Source organism: Chelonia mydas, chromosome 2 (assembly GCF_015237465.2).
Source record: "Chelonia mydas isolate rCheMyd1 chromosome 2, rCheMyd1.pri.v2, whole genome shotgun sequence".
Classification (NCBI taxonomy): Eukaryota; Metazoa; Chordata; order Testudines; family Cheloniidae; genus Chelonia; species Chelonia mydas.
The window spans coordinates 136,606,053-136,633,304 of record NC_057850.1 but is presented as its reverse complement, the minus strand read 5'-3'; the positions used below and the strand labels follow the sequence as shown (position 1 = coordinate 136,633,304).

General features: G+C 38.4%; 1 protein-coding gene across 13 annotated transcripts in view; it reads right to left on the bottom strand.

Moving 5' to 3' along the window:
• Positions 1 to 27,252, bottom strand: part of CTNND2 (catenin delta 2) — a 1,164,839-nt gene that overhangs the window by 30,118 nt on the left and 1,107,469 nt on the right. For 8 of the 13 annotated variants that reach the window (XM_037893327.2, XM_037893326.2, XM_043540249.1 and 5 more), the window contains 3 exons: positions 21,335 to 21,545; positions 16,861 to 16,945; positions 10,144 to 10,269 (listed from right to left, as the gene is read on the bottom strand). In XM_037893327.2, coding sequence (XP_037749255.1) covers positions 10,144 to 10,269; positions 16,861 to 16,945; positions 21,335 to 21,545 — 422 coding nt within the window. The remainder of the gene's footprint in view (positions 1 to 10,143; positions 10,270 to 16,860; positions 16,946 to 21,334; positions 21,546 to 27,252) is intronic. The other 5 variants (XM_037893329.2, XM_043540252.1, XM_043540250.1 and 2 more) reach the window with 1 other exon arrangement.

The window sequence follows — 27,252 nt, the reverse complement described above, 5'->3', positions numbered from 1 at the left end:
AGAAGTCATAGGAGGGGCAGCTTTGTACTGGCCGAGAGGACAGCGTCATGTTATGTTGATCAAGCTGGTACCGTGTTGTGGGCACACATGTGTTAGTGTACCTGTAACTCCTATGGCGCAAAAGTACCATGCTTAGTGAACAGTGAACCTGACTAAACCTTTCACCACGGAACAGAGCCTGTGGTCTTTCTGCGTGAGTCACATCAAGCTCTGCTGAATCAACACGCCGCGCTCTCTGCTAGTGCCGCTACCATCGCTGCTCCAAGAACAGGGGCACTAGCAGCATTAACGACACTACAGCCCTAGCAACACTTAGCAGCATTAACAAGAGCCCCAAGTTCTCCTGACTTTCAGTCCGTAGCCCAACCTGCTAGACCACACGGCTGCTATTGGAATCAGTTAGCAGCAAAATCTGAACAACATGGTTTTAGAACTCAGTTTAGTTTGTTTGTACAGAAGTTAAAGATCCTGCTCGAGTTCAGTCTCAAGTACTGTCTCTTAACCTTCCCTGCTGTGATTTCAATGTCAAATTGCCGTTCACCTCCCAAAGTAAAGTATCATTATAAAACTACTATCCTCTAACAACATCCTCCCACAAATGACATCACACCACTGGGCAAAGCTGACTGGCTTTTGTTTTGAGAATATTCTTATAATACTTCTGTAAAATTTACACATGGAAGCATACCTCTGAGAATCCCATAATGTCTCAGCAAACTCTATTCTAAGTGACTTAGTCAAAATAAAACTGAAGTGTAGTTATTTCAGCTGATCAGAAGGCAGAGATGCTGCACATTTACTGGCAGAAAACTACCATTTTAGCAAGTTGTGCCATTCCCTGGCTCTGATTAGTTTTAAGCTTCATATTAGTATAATCACTTCATAGTTATTTCTTAATAACCCTGCAGTGTAAAAATCCCTGCCCTATGACTAGTTGATAATCATTAGCCAATCAGGTGACAGTGATTTGCATAAAAGTGTAGGGTTTTCAATAACTGCCATGAATATGCAGATCCTCGACTCTTATTGAGGCCTGTACTCTGATTACTGCCTTCAGAATTACCAAAGTGTTTGTCAGAAAGAAAGACACCAACTCCTGTGGTGTCCCGGTACAGAAGAGAAGAAGTAATGACAACAAACATCATACTATGAAATTACTGAGAGAGAAACTATTTACAAAATATATATTTTAAAACTTTCTAACTTTCTATTTCCTCCTTCAGGCCCAATACTGTTCTGCCTGGAGTCAACAGGAGTTTTTCCATTCAACAAAGCAGGACTGGAACCTTTTTCTCGTTCCTCTTCCTTGCCTAGGAGCCAGCATTTTGCTATTGTCATCTTATTAATTGTAAATATGATGTTTCCTGTAATGATATAATATGGTAAAATACCAGGGTAACCATTGATGAGAGAACTACACCCAGCAAGCTGATGTTAGAAATAGAAAGTGATCGGCTATATGATACCGTAACAAAGAAAGGTACTAGCAAGTGCATTGTGTTGACTGAGCTTACTTGGGAAGTCAGTAGGAAATTGCTCTCAGTTGTTGGTGTTGCATCTTTTTCATGCTGAAGCTTTGCTGTCAGCCTAAGTGGAACTTTCCTGACTGGTGTGCGCTAGTGTGACATTGTCTAAATTAAAGGATAAAGCTGATGTGAATGAAGTCAAGTCTCATCAGACTGATACAATTCTGGGCATCGTTTCACTTGCAGTTTGTTGTCCTGACACTAATAAGACCCAACAGATATTAGAACTGAATCAGATTATCTACATATATTCGCATATGAAAGCGAAGCATTCAACATGACGGTAGCATAAACTGCCTACAACACTGTGGTGAGAAACGTGCACATGTATCTAGCAGGGTTTCTGACTGGGATCTTAGAAGTAATATAGTCTAAAATATTTAGCAATAACCACATTTATCATTAGGATCTAATATCTAGAAACATTAAATGTAGTAAGTGCATTCCTCAGTGGTTCTCAACACTGATGGTCCACAAAGCATTTATGGGCAGTACAGTGCTCAGTTTGATTCTCCTCCTTGTTTCCAGCTGCCAAATTGATTTACAGAAGCCAAAAAAAAATATATTGAAGTACTTCCCTCTTATGATTTTTCCATGTAAACACTTGAGGTAGTGGACACATGGATGTTATATACTAATGAATGGGAGGGGAGATGCCAAGAGGCAACCTTCCTATTATACTGTGGTTCAGTGGAATTGTGAAAAAGTTTGAGACACCCACGCTATCTGTTATAAACACAGGTAGTAGTAAACATCATGCAGAAAAATATCAATTTATCAGAACCTGTCACATGTATGTTTACATATATTGCAGAGAATGCAGTTTGTGTAAAGATAATGTCCTCAGCATAATGCAACATGTCAGATGGAAATTGTGATTCCCTGCATACCTTAGTTAAAGAATGTACCATTTTAAAAATGAAAATTTGTGCATATATAAATATGTACCATAGATAGATAGATTTATACATACAAAAAGCAAAAATGCATAGGCCCTGCTAGTGTACTTGCAGTTATTTTGGATTGAAGCTTTGGGATTTTTGCTTTGAGAGATCAATTTAATTTAATTAATGATTAATTTGATTAATTTCCTAAATTCAGCCCTTTCCAAAACATCCCTTATTTAAAAAAAAAAAAAGAAAACCCCAAATCATTTTTGATAAGCTGGTCATATTAAAACAATGAAGCCATTCCTAAACATCTTACATTTAGAAGGCAAAGTCCTAGGGTCCAGGAAGGATGGACATTTATTGATCTGTTTGTATCGTCTCAACAGAAACACAGAATTAGTAGAGCATCCTTAAGCTCTTTATATTGACCTGTTATATGACATACTCCGAAGAAAGCTACTTTAATGATTAACAGATAAATGTCTTTGTACTTTCAAATGCTTGGGGCTAAATGAGAGACAATTATAAAAGATACATAGAGGACTTTTATTCCCAGGATTTTGTCTTTTAATATCAAAATGAGAACTCAAGATTTGTTATTGAAAAGAGCAGTAGAAAGCATCCAGAAAGATTTGGAATGCTCCCAATTTGGACACTTGCAGTTCATTTTTTGGGTTAACCACCTTGGGCCAGATACTGCATTACGTTCTGTCAGTATAAAACTGGAGAAACTGACTTCAGAGTACAGAAGGGAATACCTGCAGCACTGCCAACCCCAAGTGTCCAAAAATCATGTCACTCCTGCAAAATAATCAGATTTAAAAATGAATACATGTGGATTTTTTTTCTTTGCCTTCTTGTTTTTGAGACTTTAGGATTCATGTTCTCCAGCTTTTCTTTGCAATCATGAGGGCTGGAAACATACTTTTTTAAAAAATGAAAGCTGAGATTCCCATTTAATATCATCATTACTCCAGGAACTGGGGTTTCAGAAAAACACTAAATATGTCAAAATGTGTTCATTAATTGCAAGAATTTTTAACACTGTATGTGAGAGAGCATGATTGTAGTGGTCAGAGCAAAAAGAAAAGAATGTATTTCCTGTTACTTACAACAAAAATGTTATGGCCACACCTGTGACAGCCCCAGACAGATTATGCCAGCGTGGGATAGAAGTGCAAAAACTTTCCACCCATCCTCCTTTCACACACCTGTAACTGGGGAGCACAGACACTGCCCCCCCCAGCATGCCTACCCAAAGCGTTGGGATGACGGTGGTGTGCTCTCTTAATCTCCCCCAGTGTACCAATCAGCATAGCTGGCAGAGTTGTGGGGAATGAGCAGTGCACTCTGTCAATGGGTGGCTGAGCCTGCTGCTGCATTTCTGCATTTCTCTAAAGCCCGATAAGGAGTTCTCTATAAGTCAGTCAGAATTCTGCCTGGGCTCCCACTGCAATGGTGCCATCTCTCTGACCTTGAGGGCTATGTTTTAAAGGTACAATCTAACTCAAACATGCCTGAAAAGGAATGTATAAACTATGTACAAAAATATTTTCATTCTACACTCTGACTATACACAATTGACTCCATCTTGTGGTTGTTATTCAGCCAAACATCCCCACTGTGAAGTTAAAGAAACAAATAACATTTATAAATGTGCGGTTTCTACACATCAAATTTCAGTCTCTTTAAGAATCTGGTAATGCAAATTTATATTAGGGAAGGAAGGGAGAAAAAGATTTCTAGGTCATACAATCATTTACTATAGCAAAACTGGCACTGAATAAGGATTAATAAGCACTAGGCAGCCTATTTCTCTGAGAAAGTGACATCTTCAAAATCAGTAGTTTATTTCTTTCATTTCTCATACAGGATTTAGTGCTCCCAGCCTCTATCTTCAATACTCTGAAAGCAAGGTCCATTAATTCTCAGAATATCAACATGCCATACCTAAAGAATTGTTAATGCATTTTCTGTGTCTCACTTTTGATATTATTATTGCAAAGCCTCAGATTCTACGCCCTGTTGAGATAGTTAGCCAAGTTTTTTCTTTCAATGTACCTCAAATGGTTTTGGCCAGTTTTCTTTCTTTCAAACACTCTTTTACCAGTGTCATCAGTCATATGAAACAGAAGTAACCACTGTGGGCATTATTTTAAATATGAGCTCCCAAGGTCAGTTGTGAAGGATACACAACCAGTCTCTGATGTATCAATAAAATCCATCTAAGTGAAAAACTGCTCGATAACTGTGCTCAACTGCCTTATATGCTGTGGCAGAGGAAGGTTTCAGGAAATCAGTCAGGCATCACTTTACCTATCCGTAATTAATTATTGGTTTCCTGTTGTGTGAGTGTGATGATAACAAGACCTAATCTAATGAATAAAACAGTTGTAAGAAAAGACAACAATGTGTGATGCAAAGCATGAAGGACAAAACGTCAGACATAATAGGGTCCATTATTCATTTTGCTGATGTTATATGCAGCTAAATAATAAACCTTTCAAAACACTGCAATAAAATAATATATGCATTTTTCAAAGTACTGTAGTACCGTTTCATATGCCTCTCATAAAGGAACAATGGCTATAATCTACTGTTCTAAAAGGCATGGCAGTATTTGGCCCTTGGGCTAGCATCTTTGCCTTCCAGGTTTTTTCCTGCATAAAATGTGTTAGCTAGAATTTAAATGTTTAATGAGCAGAGATTATTTTGACTAATATCTAATGCAGACAATAGGCACTTATATGCAAAAAACTCGATCGACAAAGTTATTTGATTTTTAGTGACATTTTTATTTCAGATGCAAAACTTAAATATCTTTTAACATGGATATGCAATAGTCAAAGTGGGAAATGTAATCCCTAACTCTTGGCTACAGAAGTCAGGTGTGGAACATGTGTTGTTCTACTCCAAACTCCAGGTCAGTAGATTAACTCAACCCTAAGGTACTTGCACAGCTCAGAACCCAAGGAACACCTCTCTCATTTTACCTGCAACACCAACAGTGTTCTACTCTATCTCTGGACATAAAAGGTGATAAAATCAAAAACATGACAAATATTATTTAATTGAGGAGCTGAAAAAACAAACCAACCCCAATCTTCTGCCATCACCTATTCCCCAATGGTGAGGAACACATTAGGAATGGTTACAGTGACTGTCATAAAAAACCATTAGGGTTTTGTGCTGCTTGGAGAATAGTGTTCCAGTTGAAAAATATAATGATATGTTAATTTATATGTAGAGGCACCAAAGAATCCTGTGATCCAAACAAGCCTTCTTAGAAATTAGTATGTATGCTCACGCTACACTAGGTTTCGGTTCCAATAAAATTTTGCAAGAATATAGACTCTTTCCGTTTAGAAAGCTGAAGGACTGTTATTAAATTATGTGCCCATAAACACGCACACATTTGAACACATACTTTAGCACACACACGAACATTATTAGAAAACACTCTAAATGAAGAGCAAGATATAGTCTGTTAATAAAATATCCTTGTGAGTTTCCAAGTCATCCAACAAAATGTCCACCCTGTTAACTCACACTTACAGAAACTGTTGTATAAAATCTTCAGAACTTGTTTATAGAGGAGGTACAACTACTTTCTTTAAAAATACCTGGACTATCAATAAAAGGACTGAAATGTACATAGAATGTAGAGACTTGGGTATGATCATTTTTTCCTCATTTTTAGCTGGAAAAGGTAGAAATATACAGACCAAGGAAAAGCTGAGTGTTTTCACTCACACTTCCCACAGTCAGGTGCAGTGGCAAAATCCATTCCTCTGAATGTGAACCATATCATCTGATAGATGAACTAGGAAAAACAGACCTGAGTGCAGCTGCTAGTTCTCTTTCCCAGTGTCCTCCCATGACAGCCATCTTTAAACTACATCTGTATTCTGGTACCAGTCCCTAAATCTCTATTTCAATATGGAGAACAAGGTAACTAATAAAAAGTACTTCCACAACAATTTCTCCATCAGCAGTTATTAGATCATGCTGGACACCAAAGAGTTGAAACTAGGTTATCAACGTACAAGCTTAACATTTAGTCAATCAGACTGCTTGGGTTGAATTTACATTTTCTAGTCGCATGAAGCAAGCATTTTTTTCCCCTAAAGGGCAGAGATGAACTAGATATTACTGCAGCAACATACAGAAACATCAACAAAGAAAGCCCAAGATAATACATGGCAACAGTACAGCAATACTTCTTAATTTTCTTCTAGAAAGAGAACAAGGTTTTAGTGCCAAAATGATAGCTATAATTTGATATATCCATCTTCTCTGTGTCATTTAAATGTTACATCACCCAAAAAGTCCTGTCGACTTCGTTTAATTCCAAAGCTAGCAGTGGGGACCACAGAAAACAGTTTAAGATTACTGTAAAGTCATGAGTTTCTAATGTCATCCTAACTGATTCAACTTCCTTATTGGGATCCCCAAGAATCTCCTTGTCCTAGATGTGCTTTCCCCTTTGCCTACATTATAGGATGCAAGCATCAAGGCTAAATTGTAATTAAGAATGAGCTCTAGTTCTGTACTTTCAAGATCATATACCTTTAACAAATGATTATTATTAGAGATATATGAACTGATCTGAATAAAATAGCAACCAACACTAAGAACTGCCCACACTTAAATAAAAATTAACCATTTTCCATCTTGAAATAAGTCAGGTTAACAGTTTTTAGAAGGTATTTTTCATTCAATGACAGCATTTCCTGGATTTGGTTATTTTAATCTTTACTGTAAAATAGTGATGTGCCTATCTTTACATCAGCACCTTAGCACTGGTAAACAGACTTTTGGATGCTTTTCTGGATCATCTGGATTTTTTGAGGTTTGTTTGTTTGTTATTTATTTTTGTTGGAGACACTTCCAGAACTCAGATTACATTTAAAAGAAGTAAAAAAAATTAGGAAGACCAAAAAGACATCTGTATTTAATTTTTGAAGTTGCACACACTATGTTCAAGGATTAAAACTTTATCTTACTCCCAGGAACTTTATATCTGAATAAAAAAGTACTGCAGTCATGACCATACATATATATGGAAGCCCTTCAGATTCAAGACACCTGTCTGCATCTTTAGTCTTGAGCGAACTTCGGAACTTATAATTAAATAACTCACTTCAAAAGGAAGGCTGTCAGTCAAAGATACTGCCTCGGGGAGGAGGGAGCATCTTTAAAATTTAACTTGTCAATCTTCAGTGAGAGTGCAAAAGACCCTACTGTGTGCAAAAATGAAGCATTTAATGGAAAAGTTTTTTCAAAATTATGAGCTAAAAGTTAGACTCCTACTTCTATATTTAGCATCTAAAGAAGAGACCTGGATTTCAAAAGTGATCCCCCAACATTTTGCGTAAAAGACAACTGGAGCTTGCTTCTACAGTTACTGTTTTATCATATGACTATGATGACAACAACACATAAATTAAATATGGCTGCTAGACAACTGTGCAGAGAATTTAATGGAAAAGTAAACTCCTGAAATGTGGTTTGTTGTTGACTCCACAGTTAACTCTTGAGTTTAGCAGTTTTTGGATGGGAACTACCTCACCTTCTACAAATTCTTTCCTCTGTATCTCTGATAAATAATGTAGAGATTCTTCTTCTCAACGAGCAGGCTGGTTACAATACCAAATATTAAAGGAATGTACTAGTACCTTTAAGCCCCTGGTGCTAAAAGCAATGGTCATAGCTACAGTTCTGGATGCTTACTGCAACTCAAGGTCAGACCTCTAGAGGTTTGCTCATTAATACAAACACATACATTTAAGGCTGAAAGTTATATTTTGAATAGAAATTTAAATGAAAAACTATATATATATATATATATATATATATATATATATATATATATATATATATATATATATGTATAGTCAAACTGAACCATCGCAACTGCATTTTATGGCTACAGCTAAGTTAACAGGAAACAAAACATTATGACACTGAGGGTCAGATTCTGAGCTGAACCTATCTAACTTCACTGAAATTACTCCAGGGCTACACCAATGTAAATTAGACCATCATCTGGGATTGACTCTTGACTTCAACACAGAATTAATTTTAGAACATTACAAAATATTTAGAAGACAGCTATAAAGACTCAAATTGCTTTCAAATGGAACATGCACATTTTCAAAAAAATTAAGAATGACTAAAATAATGGTAGGGGACACTATACATTTGATGGCCTCTAAAACAAATGGCATCAATGGAATTAAATGACATCAAATGCAAAATGATACAAATAAACTGAAATTTTTATCACATACAGCCTGTTATGGGACTACTTAGAAACAACAACCTTTCAGAAAGATATCCCCAGCAAATCTACATGGAAACACAGGGTCAGATTCTCCCATTCCATCATTTGTTGTCAGTGCTACCATTTTGGTTTGGCAGGGTTTTATATCCTCTTTGAACAGATATAAATGATGACATAGGTGCAAGGCAGTAGAGTATTGGGGCAATATATGATACCTTTTTGTAATTCATCTAGTGCTCGGTTTTAGCCCATCATGAGAAATATTTATTTACATTCTAGGAATTGTACAGTATTTAATAGATTGTTTCAAGCTGGTAATAGTTACTTTAAGCCATGTTAAATGACAAAAAAAGTGATAATAAAATAATGGCAGTCCCTTCTCTTTCTAATATTGTTAGTAAAAGTAAAAGGGATTAAGAAGGACTGGTAGGAACGTTATTTGAAATGACAGACAATATAGGAATTGTTAAAAGCAGAGCCTATAAGTTTATTCCATTGATTGCATGACTGAAATGAAATTCTTTTGTATTAAAAAAAGCAAAACTGCTACGTCCTGTGTGACTAACAAACACATCTGTAAGTGCTTGCTGTGTCTATACCACAACACTTGTTCACAGGTTTGCTTGTGTGATGTTTACAGAAGATGTAGCAGTTATTGTTTTCTCTTGCAATAACTCCACACAGTAACATGTTAGCAGGGAAAGGAAAGATGTCAGGGTAAATCAAAAGAAAGGAGCAGTTAAGGGAATGGAATTTTGATATCTAAAATCTGAATAGTGTCCGTATAAGAAAATGATTAGTTATGCTACATCAGACTGAGTCTCATTGGTGTTAATTATGTCTGTATGAAATCTACTTGTCCTGTTCCTGTTAACACAGGATATTTACATATTATCAAGAACTTTGTTGATACTTTGAACACATTCATTTTATCGACAGAATAGATTAACTTGATTAATTTTGTTCCCATAATGAAATGTAATGATTTTTTTTAAAAAAAGTGTGCTTGGATCACAAAAGAAGTGCTTGACAAAAAGTATTTCATTTGCTAACTGAAATACAATATTTAGCAATAAGTGCATTTCTGATCGAAAGGTGTAAATAATCAACAGAAACGTATATGAATGATGGATAGCTTTAAAGGGAGCTAACTGGACCGAGCTTATTTCTGCCTCTCTCCAATGTGCAATGTTCATACAAGACTTTGGTCATGTGACAGTGCCACTGAAATTCATGGGACTACTTGCGTAAGTAAAGTGAGCAGGATTTGGCCTACAGTTCATAAGGTACAATAAATTAAAATGTATCATACATATTTTTTTAATTCTGTAGTAGTAATGTATTATAGATTTAAATGTGTTCTCCATAGCTCTTCTGGGAGCAAATCTTAGTATGCATTAAACATCACAATTCAAGACTGGTCAGATGACAGCCAGAATACCTGGGTTTGGGAATAGATTCTGGTTTCTTGGCTCTGCGAGAGAGTACGCTGAGCGTGCCATGACCCAGAATGATGGGTAGGTGAAAATCCTCTGTCCTCAGCCACTCTGAAGCCTGGGGCCGCCCGCTGCCATAAATCAATCAATCAATTATTTAATCAGGTAGCTGCATTTTCACAGTGATATAGAAATGGGCTCTAGATAATGTCTTCTCTATAAAGCTATTGCAGTTTTAACTAAATTATAGACAGATATAGGTTACCTTATACCAGTTCATTTTAAAAGCCTGACATTCACCTAAGTGAAAATGCTTTCCCCCAGCCCACTGATGCTCCAACTATAGGCCCAATCCAGCAAAATGCATGTATATGCTCATGAATAATTTTAAGCACATATGTAGTCCTATCAAACAGTACTTTTGATGGGAATATTTATGTGCTGGTTGGGGCTTAAGTCTTTAATGTGGTGCTTAAGTGATACAAAGGCCCTGGCACTGGAGAGAATTTCATCTAAAGAGAATACATCTCTCAAGGACATAGGCGTTATCATTTGGATTTTCTTCCAATTAAGCCATAGCTAATGTTCCAGTGTACATCACGGCGTAATGCATTTAATATGTCAAAAGGGCAATAGATTTATTTTACTTAGAAAAGAACTTCAGATTTTAAAACCAGTTGCCAGGAATTTTGCAGTATCTCTCTGGCAATATTCAAAGAACTTTTAGCAGTTTACAGCTGCATTATTCTGAAAGTCACATGAAAAGAGACTCCTCTTTTAGATCCTGCCTGGCTTAACTGTTTGATTAGGCTTCAGGCAATTTTTTAAGTCTTGTTCAGCCAATGACAGACAAGGCCAATCTTCAGAGTGTCTATTTAGGCTTCATTAAATGTCTGTCACAATATTCTCCCTATTGTGTGATAGCACAGTATGTGGTGAAGGACAACTGCCTTCAGTAACCTCTTTGCTTTCAAATGGATACGATGTCTGTAATTTTATTGTTAAATTGAGTGATAGGGACAAACATTGGTATTATCCTGTGCAACACAGAAATCCACAATAATGAATGAAAAACTATAATTTCTAAGACTTTATTGTGATTTCCCACTTATATCCTGAAAGACATATTACATATGAATAAAAAAGATACAGTGTAAAGACATTGTGCTGGAGCCTAAATGATTGGGTAAAATGATGCAATTCATAGAAAATATTCTCTTCATGACAGTTTCTTCAGTTCTTTAGTATCATAAACACTTAATGCAACTTGAAGCTTGTTTTTAGCAAGTAAATTATGGTTCAGGTTGGATTATTTAGTTTCTTTCTACATGTACTTTTTGTCTAAAGATTTGAGATAATTTTTATTTGCTAACTTCATGAAAATTCTCAAGCTGCTCTTATTTAAGAGTAGTTGGTTATTTGCTTGAAAACTGAAGATGAAGAAAAAAATCTGAGCCGCAACAAATGAGAATTTGCTCCTTCCCGGATGTAGCTATATTTTCAAAGGTGTCCCCTAATTTTTCGATGCCCACCTTGACACACTTAATGCCTTGGTTTTCAGAAGTGCCAAGCAATTGTGTCCAGTAATTTCAATCAATTGAAGTTGTGAGCACTCAGCACTTCTAAAAATCAGGCCTTAGGTGACTCAGGTGGAGCACCGAAAAATGGAAGCAACCAAAATTAGTAGCCATTTTTGAAAATGTAGGCCTTACTACACAGAACAGAGAACAATGGAAATGCCTAAACGTCTGAGTCATTTTTGGAGACATGTTTTCTTCACTGATGGTCAACTACAGTGAGAATTTAATTAATCTTTAATTAATAAAAATGTGATCCCTGAAAACATCTTTTCTATGGGATTAACTAGTGCTGTCCTCATCTTTAAGTATACTTTTCAGTCTGGGGTTCAATCTGAGTCACTCACTCCGCTAGGTTACTGAGGCTTTGTTTCCTTTCATGGCACACTGTCTTGGTGCAAGTTCTTTTTCAGGTGGTTTTCCCAAGGAGGAAATGAAAGGGTTATGGGTGGCAGGACCAGAAGAGAATTAATCTTTCTGGTAGAAACTGGAGCCCTACAGAAAGTTCTTTAGGAAAGAGAGCACAATTTAAATCTTTCTGCATCACACCCCCTTTCCCTTGTGCTGACAGTTGATGGCTTGCTCTGCTCCCCATTTTCTAAGGAAGTATCAAATTCAGAGACAACAGGAGAAGCTGAGAATCAGGCAAAACAGCCCAGTAGTAGCTTTTTGTAGAACAGTAGCAGTTGCCCATTGATGTTAGGGAGAATAGAACTCTCACACAGGGCATCGAGGAAGGGAACCCTTTCACCCCAAGACTAAGATCATCATTTCATCTTGGTTTTGACGGCTTCCTCTTTTTTGAATTGTAACAGCTGGAGAGAATTTTGGATAAAATGTTCTTGTCAGGCTTCGTTAATATAGTGCTGGATTAACTGCCCTGGAGAGTGAAGTCCTACAAGTGCATCAGGGGAGGCAACAGTGGATCCCAACCATGTGTCTGAACTCTGACTTGAAATTGACTCTTCGTACCCTTTCCATTCTGGGCTGTCCTGGTACGCCTGCTAACCATTCCGCTGTGTCCCTTTAAAGTTACCATACAGCTGCTGTTGAGCGGAGAAGCCAGCACAGTGGTTAGAATCAGTCAGTGTAGTGCACAAACTGTTACAGACTCTGCTAGTGCTGTGCACAAGCTAGTATACTGTGTGCGCACCTGGTTTTATTTCCCACAGCACGACACCCCATCCGCAGAGATGCCAAATAGTGACAGTCGTGTATGCAAGAGGTTTTTTTAGCCTGAGACCACCAATTAACTTCCCACAGAAAATCAAACCACTGCCAGGTAGTGACAAGTTTGAAATCTAGCCCAGGTCAACAGAGAACCATCTCCCATCTTGAACTGAGAGGCTCAATTTCTCTCTACCCACCCTCTGAGCCAACCAGGTTTGCTATCTTAGCATTCTGTTTAAACAACCAAAGGCTATTTGAGAAGAAAATCCAGACAATTCCATGCAAGGTGAAGCTCTTCCTATATTAGCACTAATAAGTACGTATTATGGGCCTGATCCAACAAAAGACATCCCCAGCTTTCCAGACATTAAATGCCCCCCAAAAATCCTCAGATGCCAGCTCCGCTACAGACTGGCCTAATCCACAGTAAAGGCCAGAAAAAAAAAATCCTGCCTTGAGGCCTGATACAAGGGTGCATTAAACTCAATACGTGTTTTCCATTGATGTCAATGTGCACTGAATCAGGCCCTTGTGAAGAAGCTCATGGGAAGGAGAGCTCATACAAACGAGGTGCTAGCTGTCTGAGCTCCATTGCACTCACTGGGGATACACAGTCCATGGGCTAGATCAGTGGTTCTCAAAGCCGGTCCGCCGCTTGTTCAGGGAAAGCCCCTGGTGGGCTGGGCCGGTTTGTTTACCTGCTGTGTCCGCAGGTTCACTGGCCGCGGTTCGCCGCTCCAGGCCCATGGGGGCTGCGGGAAGGGCGGCCAGCACATCCCTCGGCCCGCACCGTTTCCCGCAGTCCCCATGGGCCTGGAGCGGTGAACTGCAGCCATTGGGAGCCGTGATCGGCCGAACCTGCGGACGCGGCAGGTAAACAAACCGGCCTGGCCCACCAGGGGCTTTCCCTGAACAAGCGGCGGACCGGCTTTGAGAACCACTGGGCTAGATTACCTTTTCTGCAAAGCCCCAAGAAATGACATAAACAGGTTACAGTCTGGGTCTGTGTATGCATGAACGTCCTTACCTTCTCTCACAGAAGTGCTCTTTCCCCCTGTCTCCGTTGTGACTTATTTTACCCCTAAATAATTTTCTTTGTCCCACCCCTTCCTTCTCATGGAATGTTTTTACTTCTGTACCTATTAGTACTATAGCCTTGGTTAAAACCAAAGTGCTTGCTTCAGCCCTGTTGTAGGCTGCAGTCTACATCCCCACACATATGTTAGAAGAAGCTGTGCTATGGAGGAGGCAAGTGACAATATCAGGCTTCCACTAGCTGGAAGGAGCTTCAGTTTACAGCCAGGAGTCTAGAAGCCTCACTGGTAGAGAGAGACACTGGATCAGTACATCTCCTGCATGCCCTTGCTGTGCACCTTCCTGAGCCAGACCTACACACTTCTTGGGTAGCACTGGCTGGCTCCTGGCTCCCCAGCAGAGTGGAAGTTATGGGCAGCTTGTAACATTATGCTCCCCACTGCTGGCTGGACTTTCTGTCACTGGGTACTTGCAGTTTGGGTTCTGCCACAGGTAGTGAATAAAGCCCATAGTGCTAAGCAGACCTACAAAAATGTAATAAGCTTTCACGTTTTTTCCCAACATGAACAAATCTGTGGGCCAAATATATTGGCTACTGTTATACCAACAACAGTGACAAATCAATATTCTGGTTACTTCAGTAATGCAAATGATAATACATCTATTCATGTTATTCTTTCCCCTGTTTAGTATAGTGTCAACAAGTGCTGCTCTAAAACTATATCAAACTCTGGACATACTGTCCCTCAAGCAGCAGGACAAATACTGCTGCATTTCCTTAAAGTTAATGTTAGGCTTGTAACTGGCCCAAGTCATAAAACAGAATCCTGCTTCTATTCCAGCCTCTCTTATATGCTAGTGATTACTTGAGAATAATGAGATAGATATTTTTAGGGCATACTAATGAATTTCAGACACCTGCACAATTGGATTTAGCTGCAGTGTGGGAAAAATCCCTGCCAGTGTGTGAAAGCACAAAGTGCTGACCATATTGCACAGCCAGTTGAAGCTGTATTCATTCATTATTGCCAATACAGATGCTTTAGTGGGAGAAAGTAATTGTATTGACTATTTAAACCCATATTGCATGACAAATATTATTGCTTATGTAATAGAGATCTTAGAAACGCTCTTGTTTTATATAACTTTTTTTTAAAATATTGTGAAAGAACGAAAATGCCATAGGCAGCAAGCCCAAGATTCAGCTAAGTATTCAATGTACTAATGTGAAAGAAGCAAAGGAAGTAGCTCCTTTAGCAAAGTGTTTTTCTTGATTTATTCTACATAAAAATCATTCCTTATATTGTGTAATAACTTTATAAACATTAAAAAATACATCCCCATCTGTTTATGTACAGTAACATTTTTAGTGAATTCTTAGAAGCACTTGGTTAAAAGAAATGATATTTTCTGTACTAAATTATTATACAATGTTTGGTAGCAGGTTGTAGAGACATAAGAAGACTAAAGAGTTATTTTGTTCAATTAGCTCAGTGCTTGGGAAAGGTATTAGATTAACTGCCTGGGAGACTGACCTCCATTTTACCCTGCCAGATTTAGCTCATGAAGGGATTAACAAAATGAATCCTGCAAAATAGTTCAAAGGTTAAGAAACTAGCCAGCCCCTGCAAGCACAACAAACTTTACCCCCAAAGGGGCATCTCTCCACACCATGCAGAGAATCGCTTCATTCCCCACATCCCAGATGTGCTGTCTTCTCAGAAGAACCCTACCCTCGCTGCTGTTCACTCCCACCTCTCAAACAAGGCCTATTTGCCAACCTTCCTCAAACAGGAGCTCAGGTGTACAAAATAATAAAATTTCAAACCCAAGAGTCAACGTGAGCAGACTGAGGCAAAGATTTCACATTACTCGACTCTTTTCAGCTACACAATACAGCACAAGCAATGGCACTGTGAGCATCTTCAGAGTCCACCATTAATATGCCTTGACTGGGAGTGGAATTAAATGCTTGGTCTCTTTGCTTAGACTACAAAGAAAGGTGCCAATTAGAGGCAACTGAGGTGGTAATTTTTGTGATCTGAAATTGTGAGTACTAGGAAGCGGTCTGAGATTGCCACTGAATATATGTGTACACACATACACACACCACATTTACACGCACACTTGAATGTGTGTCCATTTACAAGCATTCTGTGATAGGAGCTTGCTGTACCATCACCTATCATTTATACATGTAAGAAGTTTATTTTTAAATAGTTAATTTTAAACGTGTTGTTCATAGTAATAGTACTATAATTTACACAAAAGAGGAGGCTGGCAGCCTTATGAGAATGATAATGGGAGCCACTGCTTTCACCTCTACATTGCCTCTGAATCAAGCTCGTGTTGCTAGTGCATGAAAGCTGCCAATCTGATGGACGTGAAATAAACAGGTCTCTATCCAGTTCCAGGGGTACCAATGTCCATATCATAAAAGCATCACCACTGAAGGAACCGGCATTGGTGGGCTCAGCAGAGAGGCCAGGAATTGAATGAGGTGGGACTCTCACACTCACCCCGATGGTTGTCTCTCCAGGATAGGATTGAGATGCACTGATAGGAAAGGCTGAGGAGAGGCAGCTTGCACCACTGCTGACCATGCTGTACTGGTTCTGTGAACAGAGGACTTCACTCTCCAGGACTGTCAACTCCAGCACTTTTCATAAGAACTAAAATTTATTTAAAAAAAAACTCCCCCAAACAATAACAAACAAAAACATATGTGCTTTATGGGCCATTTCTATTTAAGGAGTTAAAATTAGACACGGGAACTTGAAAAAACACCAGATCTCAACCTCCTAAACTTTGGGCGGTTGGGATTCAGACTTCAAAGTTTGAGCCCATTAACAGATCAAATAAAGTAGCTTGGTCTCATGTTCCTTCAGCCCCCAAAGTGGGTAACTGTACTGAAGATCTAAAATCTGAAGAAAATCTTACCTTCTTGTAGAGACTTCTCAGGTCTCTGTACTGCCACATGCTATTTAGGACCTGAGATGCTGCTTTCACCACTTTTGGTGAGTGCCTATTACATTAAAAAAGAGAGAGAGAGAGAGAGACTGTTAAATCCCAGGCTCAATTAATGATGATTTGTGAGTCAATTACAAAGGATTGAAACTCTCAAGTGGAATTCTGCTATTCTCCAGTATACTCTAAGAGCTTTACATTCAAGTAGTTTGGATAGTAACATTTTATTGACTGACAAACACACTCTTCATGTCCATATTACTAAGTGTCGGAAGAGGAACAAAACCAATACACACTTGTGCTGTACAGTGAATAAGAAACAAGGGTTCACATTGGGAACATGAGAACAAGATAATTCTGTCAAGATGGAGAGTAACTGCTGAACTGGCTAACTGATAGTGTGTGTAGTGGGGAAGGTAGAGAGAGAGAAAGCTGCAGAGGGCAAAACTTGGACAAATTGTTTCTAGAGAGATGGCTTGGCTGCAGCCCTGTGGGCAGTGTCATGAAAGACAAGAGTACAGGGCTTTGGTTTCTTTCTCCTGGGCTGGTAGACTTTAAGCACTTCAAGGAACAGATGAGTGAGTACTCACTGCACCAGTGCCTTCTACTAGATGGTCAGAGGAAACAGAGGAACTAGCCACGTGATGAGCACTGTTTTAAGATGGGAGGGGGTTGGGGGCAGGACACAGAAATATAATAGATCATAAATACACAGAATGATCAATGCTTTGTGACTAAATAAAATTCATCTGGAACCCAAATTTGAACTTATGTTCTGAAACACTGACAACAGTAACCAATTAATGACCGCACTCTAAACCTATATAAAAAGACAAAAATAACTTCACATGGACTCCTCCTTCTGGAGTCTTTCCCCAGGAGATCTGAATAATTATTTCAGATAATTAGAGCCAAATGTTCCCTTTTGTTTAGGCAATACAAGAGAGAGCAGATGTCTTAAACCCAATGAGACGGGCCAGGGAGGACAACATAGGATAAATATGTGACTATGCAGAAAGTCCACATCTTGTGACTAACCTCATCCCCTCAGCAAACATAAAGCAGCAGAGCTCCATGACAAAATTACAAGGGATTAGAGCCTGCCTGAAGAAGTTGGGGAACAGTCACACTTGTGCTTGGTGTTTCCCTGTGAAAAGGGCACAACTCGTGGCAAAAAAGAAGCTCGTGGTGCTGGTGTTGGCAGCATGTATCACTCATCTGGTTCCAGTGTGGGTAGGGGTAACTGCCACTATTCACTTTGCGACACACATGAGAAAGGTCACAATTGCATTGCCAGCAGAGCTGGTAAGATAATGTTAATCACATAATTTATTCAGTTGTTTTCCACAATATTTTCCTAGTAAATTATTTGTTGATTCTGCCCATCTCTACTATTCGTCCTGCAAATAGAACTGGGTGATTAGTTCATGAGTTGATAGGGATTTGATGAACACTTTCACACATCATTGTTTTCATTATTTACCCATCTTTAGCTGCTAGTGGGGTACGGGGAGTAGGGAATGACCAGTGTGGTAACAGTGCCAGTCATGCTGTTAATACTAAGGGGAGGCCAAGGGCAGTGAGATCCACTGAATTTGGCCAATCTGATCCCATGGATGCCAATTCTGCTACACAACTGTAGAGAAGAGAGGACTAGGGCTGTGGGCTCTTTACAGAGATTAGAGCAGATAGTCCTTGAACTACTGTGATTGTGTCCTACCCCTGTGCAGGAAGCATGGGATGAGAGGAAAAGGGAAGGACCTTCATGTCCTCTACTTCAGTTGTGGACCCACAAAGGAGCCAGGTGCACTCTGGCTCCATATTTGGAGGACCACATGCTGCATACAATGTAAGATGCATTAATATTTAAGTTTTGTATTGAAGTACACTGACTATGGCAAAAATTCCCCATCAGTCCAGTATAGTGCAATTTTGTGGGTTCCAGTTCTTTGAAGAGCATCTGGATGAAGGGAATAGAATAGTGTAACAGATGACAAATTGAAATCTACCCATTAAAATCTCTATAAATCCTATTATAGGCAGTGTTGTTGTAGTTGTGTTGGCCCCAGGATATTGAAGAGACAAGGTGGGTGAGATATCTTTTATTGGACCAAGTACTGTCTCCAGACCTGAAGAAAAGCTCTGTGTAAGTCTGAAAGCTTGTCTCTCTCACCAGCAGAAGTTGGTCCATTAAAATATATTACCTCATCTACACTGTCTCTATAAATTCTATTGTGACAACTTTTAGGGTTAAAGAGTTTTTGACTTGCCTTCTCATGAAACAGAGTTTTTGATCCACTGGATTAAAGCTTTGGTGACTTCTGTTGGAAGCAGACACAGTGCATATTGATTTTTTTTAATATGACAGTGATTATACTAGAAGCAACAATAAATGGTTCTTCTGAGGCTAGTAACAGTTGGTCTTGTTAACAGATTTCATACTTTATAATTTAACACAATGTTGCATTCTGTTACACCGTGCAACTTCACTAATTTAAGTAACAGGTTGGCAAGATAGTCTTTCTACAATTATTATTTGAAATAATGGAACCTCCATGAAAGAAATGAAAAAGATAGAAGGAATGGGAAAAAAGTCTCATATCTCTGAAAGATGAGTATAAACTCCTGTTTTAGGTGAGGAGCTGGTATCATGTGCTGATAGATTTTCTTGTTCTACAACTACAAAATCAATAAAAATAATCATATCTAGCTCTTATACAATGCTTTTCATCAGTAGGTCTAAAAACACTTTATAGAGGGCACTACAATTATTATTTGGGCATTCTGAAAACATATATTAGCTGACATGTCCTAGACTATTAGAAATATATGGCTTTCAAAAGGTTAGGTTCACTGGATTTGCAGTTAGGGGTTATATTTGGCTCACCATATGCTGTAAGGCTGACATTTTCAAGACCCTAACAGGAGACCCAAATCCCATTTAAATCAATGGGAGTTGGGTGGCTAATTCTCTTAGGCTGTTTTGAAAACTCCAGCCCCAATGTCACTAGGTAATAATGATCTCTATTGGAGTAGTATACAGCTGGACAAATACACAGTTTTTGTAGATTTTCTTAAGTTTTATTAATGTAGAAGGATAAACTTGGAGTCAAATTCCCCGGTGGTGTCAGTGGGCACATTCTACTGAAGAAAAATAGAGATGCACCTGCTTATGCCAGCAGTTAATTTGATCTAGTAACAACAATTAATTTAGTTTAATATGTAATTTATTTATAATAAAAATTGTAATATGTTTTATTACTAAGGTGAGTCAGCAGTACAAGGGCAGTTCCCACAACTGGAATCACCACAATTAGTAATGCTGCTACTCTTATCAATTCCTGACAGAGTTATAATAATGAGAGTGTACTGGGTGAGAAGCATGAAAGGAGAGAGAATAATAATAGAAGAAAAGGGAATAAGATTGAATTGTGTCAGCTATGCATTAATTGCCTAGCCCAGCACACTGCTCCAGTACCAGGTTGAGTGGGCAGATTCCTCTTTCAGGCTGAAGACTGGCTGTGAGGAGCCACATTAGAGCCACGAGGCTGCAGCTGCCTCTGTGCTGATAACATATCCCCCTTCTGAAAGAAGGATCTATGCATTAGAGTGAAATCATCTATTTTTCAAACTGACATGGTCCCACAGAAGGCAAAGCAACCATACCTCTGGAAGTTTGATGTATATTGTTTGTAACCAAGCTATTCTAGGCAACCACTCCCAGCAAAAGGAGAGGATCCAATGATCGCTTTGTCAACAGTGTGCACTGACTCAGAAAAAAAAAGATGCATTCATATCTGTTGCTAAGAGCATCATAGTTAGGTGTGAGTCTTCTCCTACATGTATTGGTGCCATTTAATGTAGCAGACAGAAGGCCTGATACTTCTTAACAAACTAGGGAGTGGGAACGGGGGTGAGGGAGTGGAAAGAGCTGTGGCCCCATCCCCCACTTGCCAGCCAGAATAACTGTTGTATGGTGGGGAGTAAGCTGCAGCATGCACAGTGGTGAAGTTACTTACTTCTGGCATTCCCAAAGCAAGTGGGAGTAGGAGAAGAATAGTACCTTTGTGAGGCATAAATCCTTTCACAGTGTCCTCCTGGTTATTCCCATGGCACATCGCCCATTACACAGGGGCCTAATGTCTCAGGCTACTGCCTGATGTTGATAAAATGTTTCATGCCAGTCATTATTATAAATAATTATTATTCATGATGCTGCACATTGCCAGTGAAAGCAGGCCAAAAATGAGCCCTGGCAGGGACTTTGATACTGGGTTACTTGTTTCCTGTCTCCCTTCCAACATCTGACACGGTTACTAACACAAGTGATTTATGATTAAACTTAATAACGAAGCTAATGATTTCACCAGACAAGACAAACCCATTTAGTACTAATTACACCTATTAAAGATGTTACAAAAGGTGCGAGGTGATTTACAAAACATACTTGTCTCCTTTACTCTTGGAAATGCCAACCAGCTTCTCAATGCCTCCTGCATCCCGTAAGGCCTTGGCATTCTCCATGTTTTTAGTGATGACTTCATGCAGAGTGCAGCAAATGGCAGTAACGGTGTCATCCGACATGGCCTTGCTTGCTGAACTGTTGCTGTTGTTACCTCCTGGAAGTCGGTGGACCAGGTCCCGCATGGCATACTTGCCTTTTTGGAAAGAAAATGAAGGGAGAATGTTGAGGAACTTTAAAGGAAGAATGATGGGGGAGATACAGGGAAAATACATAAGGCAGTGTTAGTGCCATTTTCATAATTTCAGGTCTATAATTTGCTGTCAGTATCATCTTGTCATTAGCCGTATTTATACAAACATATGTTTAAGCAGCACTTTGCCCATTAGGACCTCTACTAATAGTCCCTGGTAATATCAGTGAGAGCTTCAGGGTGTGAGTTATATCCTGTCTTTGTGCAAAGGAGACAGGTACAGTAAAGCTAAGTACATATGAAAGTGTAAATCAAAGAGATCTGAGAGCCCAGCAGAAGCTGGCCAGTCCATATCTTCCTTACCCCATTATAGCAACACCATTTAAGTGAGCCCAAGGCAAACTGGCTGGGATGATGCATCACTACTAATAAAATCATCACTGTGTAGCAGTTGATAGGGATAGTATAAAGGTACTGAAGCCATCCAAATTGGCGTTCTTTGTGAATGAGTAGCAGGCTTCACTGTACATTAACTGGGTGTAATGATGTTATTGTACTTTATAATATGCTTTAAAAAGCTATTGTTATTTCTATGTAGTTTGAGTTGTATAAATATTAGTGATTCGGAGGTGAGGTTTCTCTGCACTGTGTTGCAGTCTGATATCTAGCAAAGGATTATCTTACTCAACATTTATAACTTAAATCTTCTATCAAACTGAGCAGTGCATTTTTGTAGAGGAATTTGTATGTTAGACACAAGGAAGACATAGTCATTGTGATTCTCCATTATAATTTTTTTCATATTTAAATACATATAGAAATCTTTTAAGAGTTGCTTGTACGAATGTAGCGAGTGGGAAAGATACCACGCCAGCAGTCCTGGAGACGGAAATTTTACACCTAACTCCTGGACACGTACAACACAGGCAGCAGAACTTCCCCACACTGCCACATCAAACCGCCTTGGCCCTGTTCCGGAGGGACAAGTTTAATATAGCCGCTTGTCTAAGATGAAGACAAGCTGAACAGTGAAGAGACTAGGGCCCACATGCAACTCTCAGTGAAGTCAGTGAACACATTCCCATCAACTTCAGTGGCGCTGGATCAGGATCTTGGGTGAAATAATCAGCTCAACACCATCATTCACTCTCAAGATGGGAATGACCTGATTGTCAGGACAAGTAACTGGAAGTAATCCATATTACTTTCTGGCCTGAAATGTAATGAGAGATCTTCTCAATCAGATATTACAAGCCCTGATAAGATGGCATATAGTAAGTGCTTAAAAGCTTACTCCTGAAGTTACAAACAAAACTCTTGGTGTCTGAATCTGAAAGGCAAAAGAAGCAGAAGACTGGCCCTTTGAGTGTCCTTATGTCAGATTTTCCATCATAAATTGTTATTTTTTTACAATGCTATCTGCAATGGTGAATATCTATCCAATCATTTGGAACAATGCATTAATAATACAATATACACCAAAATCCATGTACTGTCACAGTAAAATCATTGTATATCAAATTAATTTTGTGACAATGTCAGATCCAGAAACTCACGCAACAAAGTTCCTTGTAATGGAAGCATAACACACTAAAATGTGTGCAATTGTTTTATTATCAGTGTGTTGCAATTTAGAATTTAACATTTGACTTCAAATGCTTTTGTTTCTGTGCAGCTAATATTTCATCATTGTAATACGCATTAGATTTTTCATTTAAATGTCAGATGCAGTACAAAAGTGGTCATATGAATTCTGTGCAATTCTTTTTCCCCTACGTACCTATAATAGTATCTGCCAAAGAACAGCCATATAGATGCAAATATTAATATGTAGTTGTAGCCAGTAATAAGTGTTTCAATAACAAAAACATTTATTACATTCATTTATGCCTTTTAACACAAGCCAATTAATAGTTGCATATCTGCTATAGTCATTTGAATATTACAGTCATAGAATATGGTAGACCATGCTTGCCTGTCAAAATAGATTTGTAAAAGGCTGTTTGTTTATGCCATTTGTTTCAGTCATCACTCCTCTAATACTACCATTGATCAGGATCATAGAATCACAAAAATGGATGAATTAGATTAGGTAGAGGTTCTCTCTTCCTTTCCCTGTACCAACCATCGAGGGCATGACAAAGCTCCTTTTTTTACCTATAGCAACTGCTCAACCTAAACAAGAGAGGGATATTTATGCTCCCCTTTCTTTCAGATCATGGATTTCAGCTCCTTTTTGGCACTGTATGATAAAGCTGCCCTCTCTTTGGCAGCTAGTGACCACAGTCCTTAATTCTGAGTATGAAAATATACCGTGACTGCTCCTGAGCAAGTTTTTCTATGGAATTGGCCAGGAATACAAGGATCACTGCACCACAAGAGAACATAAATGTATGCATATATAGGTTTCGTTGGATGCCTGCCAATGGTACCATGGTTACGCAGCAGAAAACAAATATAAATACAATCAAGCTGATACTACGACTTATAATTAATCATGAACATTCCAGATATGAGACTGGATCCAGAACAATGTCCAGTTCACTAGTTAGCAGTTCTGGTACTTCTATTCTGCACATAGTTGATAAAATAAGCAAGAGAGGTTCAAATCAGTATCAGACATACAGAATCGATCAGTGAGCGGAAAATTACAGAACTGGGAGGTGGGGGGTGGGGAACAGTATAGAGTTATACATTAGATGTGGTACAGCATCCCTGCCTTCTGACTGGCTGAGATAGCTCATTTCAGTGTAATTATGCATAATTCAGGAAATATTTAATTCACGTCCAACTCTTGAGTTTGCGTGGCTTCATAGCACAATGATACCATGGATCAAATTCAGCCCTTGAATATGTGTATGCAGTTTCCATCAGCATCAATGGGAATTGCATGCATTTTAATGTAGAATTTGGCTCTGTTTCATTTCACTTTTTAAATAAGGCTATTTCAGTCAGTTGTATGAATAAAATATTTTTTTACGTGCTACTTGGACAGGCCAAACCTGGTTTAAATATTAAAGAATTGATTCATTTTGTAAAGTAACATTATTTTGAACCAGCAACTCACGTCGGAAGAACAACAGTGCAGATTTTGTAAAACAGAAAATTACTGAATTCCTCATTTGAGAGGTCCTAGTGTTAACAAGCATGGCTGTTACAAGTCATACTGTAACACAATGTTCCCTACATTTTTATTGTTCAGATAATTTATTAGCTATTTTAAAAGAAGATACGGGAGAAGAACAAATATATCTATGTATAAAAATTACTAGTGTGAATTAATCCAAATTAATTAATTTAGATCACATGAGCTGGTTGTGGAAAAACTGTAATGAAGAGGCAACAATCCACTACATGTCTCTGAGACACAAAATGGGTCAGGGAACACCTCTCATCTACAATAACCAGCTTACATTTATATTACATTTGTATCTCCACGGCTTCTAAAGTGCTTTACAAACAAAATGGTTTTGCACCGAATCTCTCCCCAACACTACTGCAATATTAACACTTCACAGTAAAAAAGGAAGTAAATTATATTATGCAAAAGTGAAGCTCCTTATTGCCACAGTCACTGGATTGTGTTGCACACATTTAGTGTTTTCTATTTCTGTTTTTCTTGTTAATGAATATGTTACTATGGTTTATAGACTGAATTCTCCTTCAGTTACACCAGTTTTACACCAGTGTACCTCCAATGACTTCAGTTATGCTACTGATGATTTACAGTGATGTAAGTGAGAGGAGAATCAGATTCTTTATCACTGGATATATTTTTAATTCTGCTTTTATTTACACTGACACAAATCTCAAATAATGCCACTGATGCTTATGATGTTACTCCAGATTTACACTGTCATAAATGACAGCAAATTTTGATCCTTAACTTTTGCAGTTCTTGACTTTTGAATTTTAATTGTGGAACATTTGCACTGACATTTTTTTTTTCAATATTGTGAGTCTTTCCTGAAAGCAGATAGAAATGTATCATGAAACACCTGACTTCAGGTGTCAGCAATGTTTTATCTAGCACTACCAGCAGGAAGACTGGGGAATTGGGCTAGTGGCAGATACAATATGTAACTCTGGGGAAGTCTCACTGAGCTTAAGCAGGGAGAGGAGAAGAGGGCACTGAGGATATGACCATTTGTGTGAGAAAGATACTAAAAATAAATATCATTGTTAATTCCAGCAGGGTTTGTACAGAACCACTTTGATCTACAAATAAATTGATTTTTTTCTAACATTAAATGTTGTAAGACCCACAACTGATTTGATACATTTTAAGAGGATTTACATAATTTGATTGAATATGGCAGTCAGCATGACAACAAAAAAAACCCTTTTTTATTTGCCAAGGTTTATTCATAAAGGAAAAGAGGGAGAAATTAAATAGACATAACTTTGGGGTAGAATCATAACAAAGCAGCTGTTTCTAGGGCAGGATTTTCCTGGCACTACAAATTAGGAAGTTACTCTTCCAAGGTAAGATTTCCATCACCAAAGTGATTTCATTTTATGTCTGAGGTAGGTTCAGTCTAGCATTTGTACAATGCAGTTCTGTCTTTGCAATAATAAAACTTGCTGTATTTTCCAGTAAAAGTTACAAAAAGACAGCTACATTCCAGATTAGGATTTACAGTACTTTCCAAGACAGGGTCTCTCTAATGCTTTAGCCTTCTGCCTTCTCTAAATCAGGATTTCCCCCCCCCAAAGGTGACACTAATTTATAGTTATCCTGAGACAGAACTTGCCTTCAGAGTAAAATAATACTGCAGAGAAAATCTATTCCTCCAATAGATTTAATATGAAGAAAATGATCACAAATTAGTTTTTACCTACGGAAATATTGCCCTACAGCTTCCGAGAGACAATTTCTCTACTGTTATAACTCCACTGACCTTAATTTGGTCCAGAGCTACTTGTTTGTGAGGCATGGAAGACCCATCTCTGAAAAATGACCCTGCCACAGTGGTATTGCTATCAAATGTCAGTGGTGAGATTCCTGCTTTGGGGCAACAAGGAGGGCAAAATTAACTCACTGAAAACATCGGAGTCCTCAAAGAGATATTGATTTTACTCTGGGTATAAGGCTAAGTAATTAGAAAACTACGAATCCTGCCTAGGAGGTAGATCTTACTCTGATGGAAGCAATATATTAGCATTATGTCTCTCAAAGCTATGCGGGCATCCTTGTCCTGCAGGGAGATAATAATATTGGTGGCAAAGCTGCTTCGGTATATTATTGCGATGCTAAAAGAAAATCCTACCCTGGAGCCAGTATATATTCTGGTATTAGAAATATGTGAATTTTTCCCTCTAGGCTGCTTCTACCTCTTGGTCCTACACTGGGGATATTTGTATGTATTTCTCATTATCCCTGGCAGTAAGATCATTCCACAGCAACATTTCACAGCCTGCCTGGGAAGAATACTGTTGGGAGAGCTTTTATTATTATTTTTAATAATAATTTAGGAAATATGCTAAAACAATCTATTTAATTCAAAGAAGTGACTTTTGATCTCAAATGTCAGCATAATAAACGGATGGTCTCGTAAACTGTAATTTTTACCCTCACAGTTTTTCCATGATAGTATAATTGTCACAGAATTACCACAGAAAACATTTGGTAAGTAGGTCATTATATTTAATTTCTGTTTCTGGATATTATTTTTATTTATTATTTGTATCGCTATAGTAGTGCCAATCA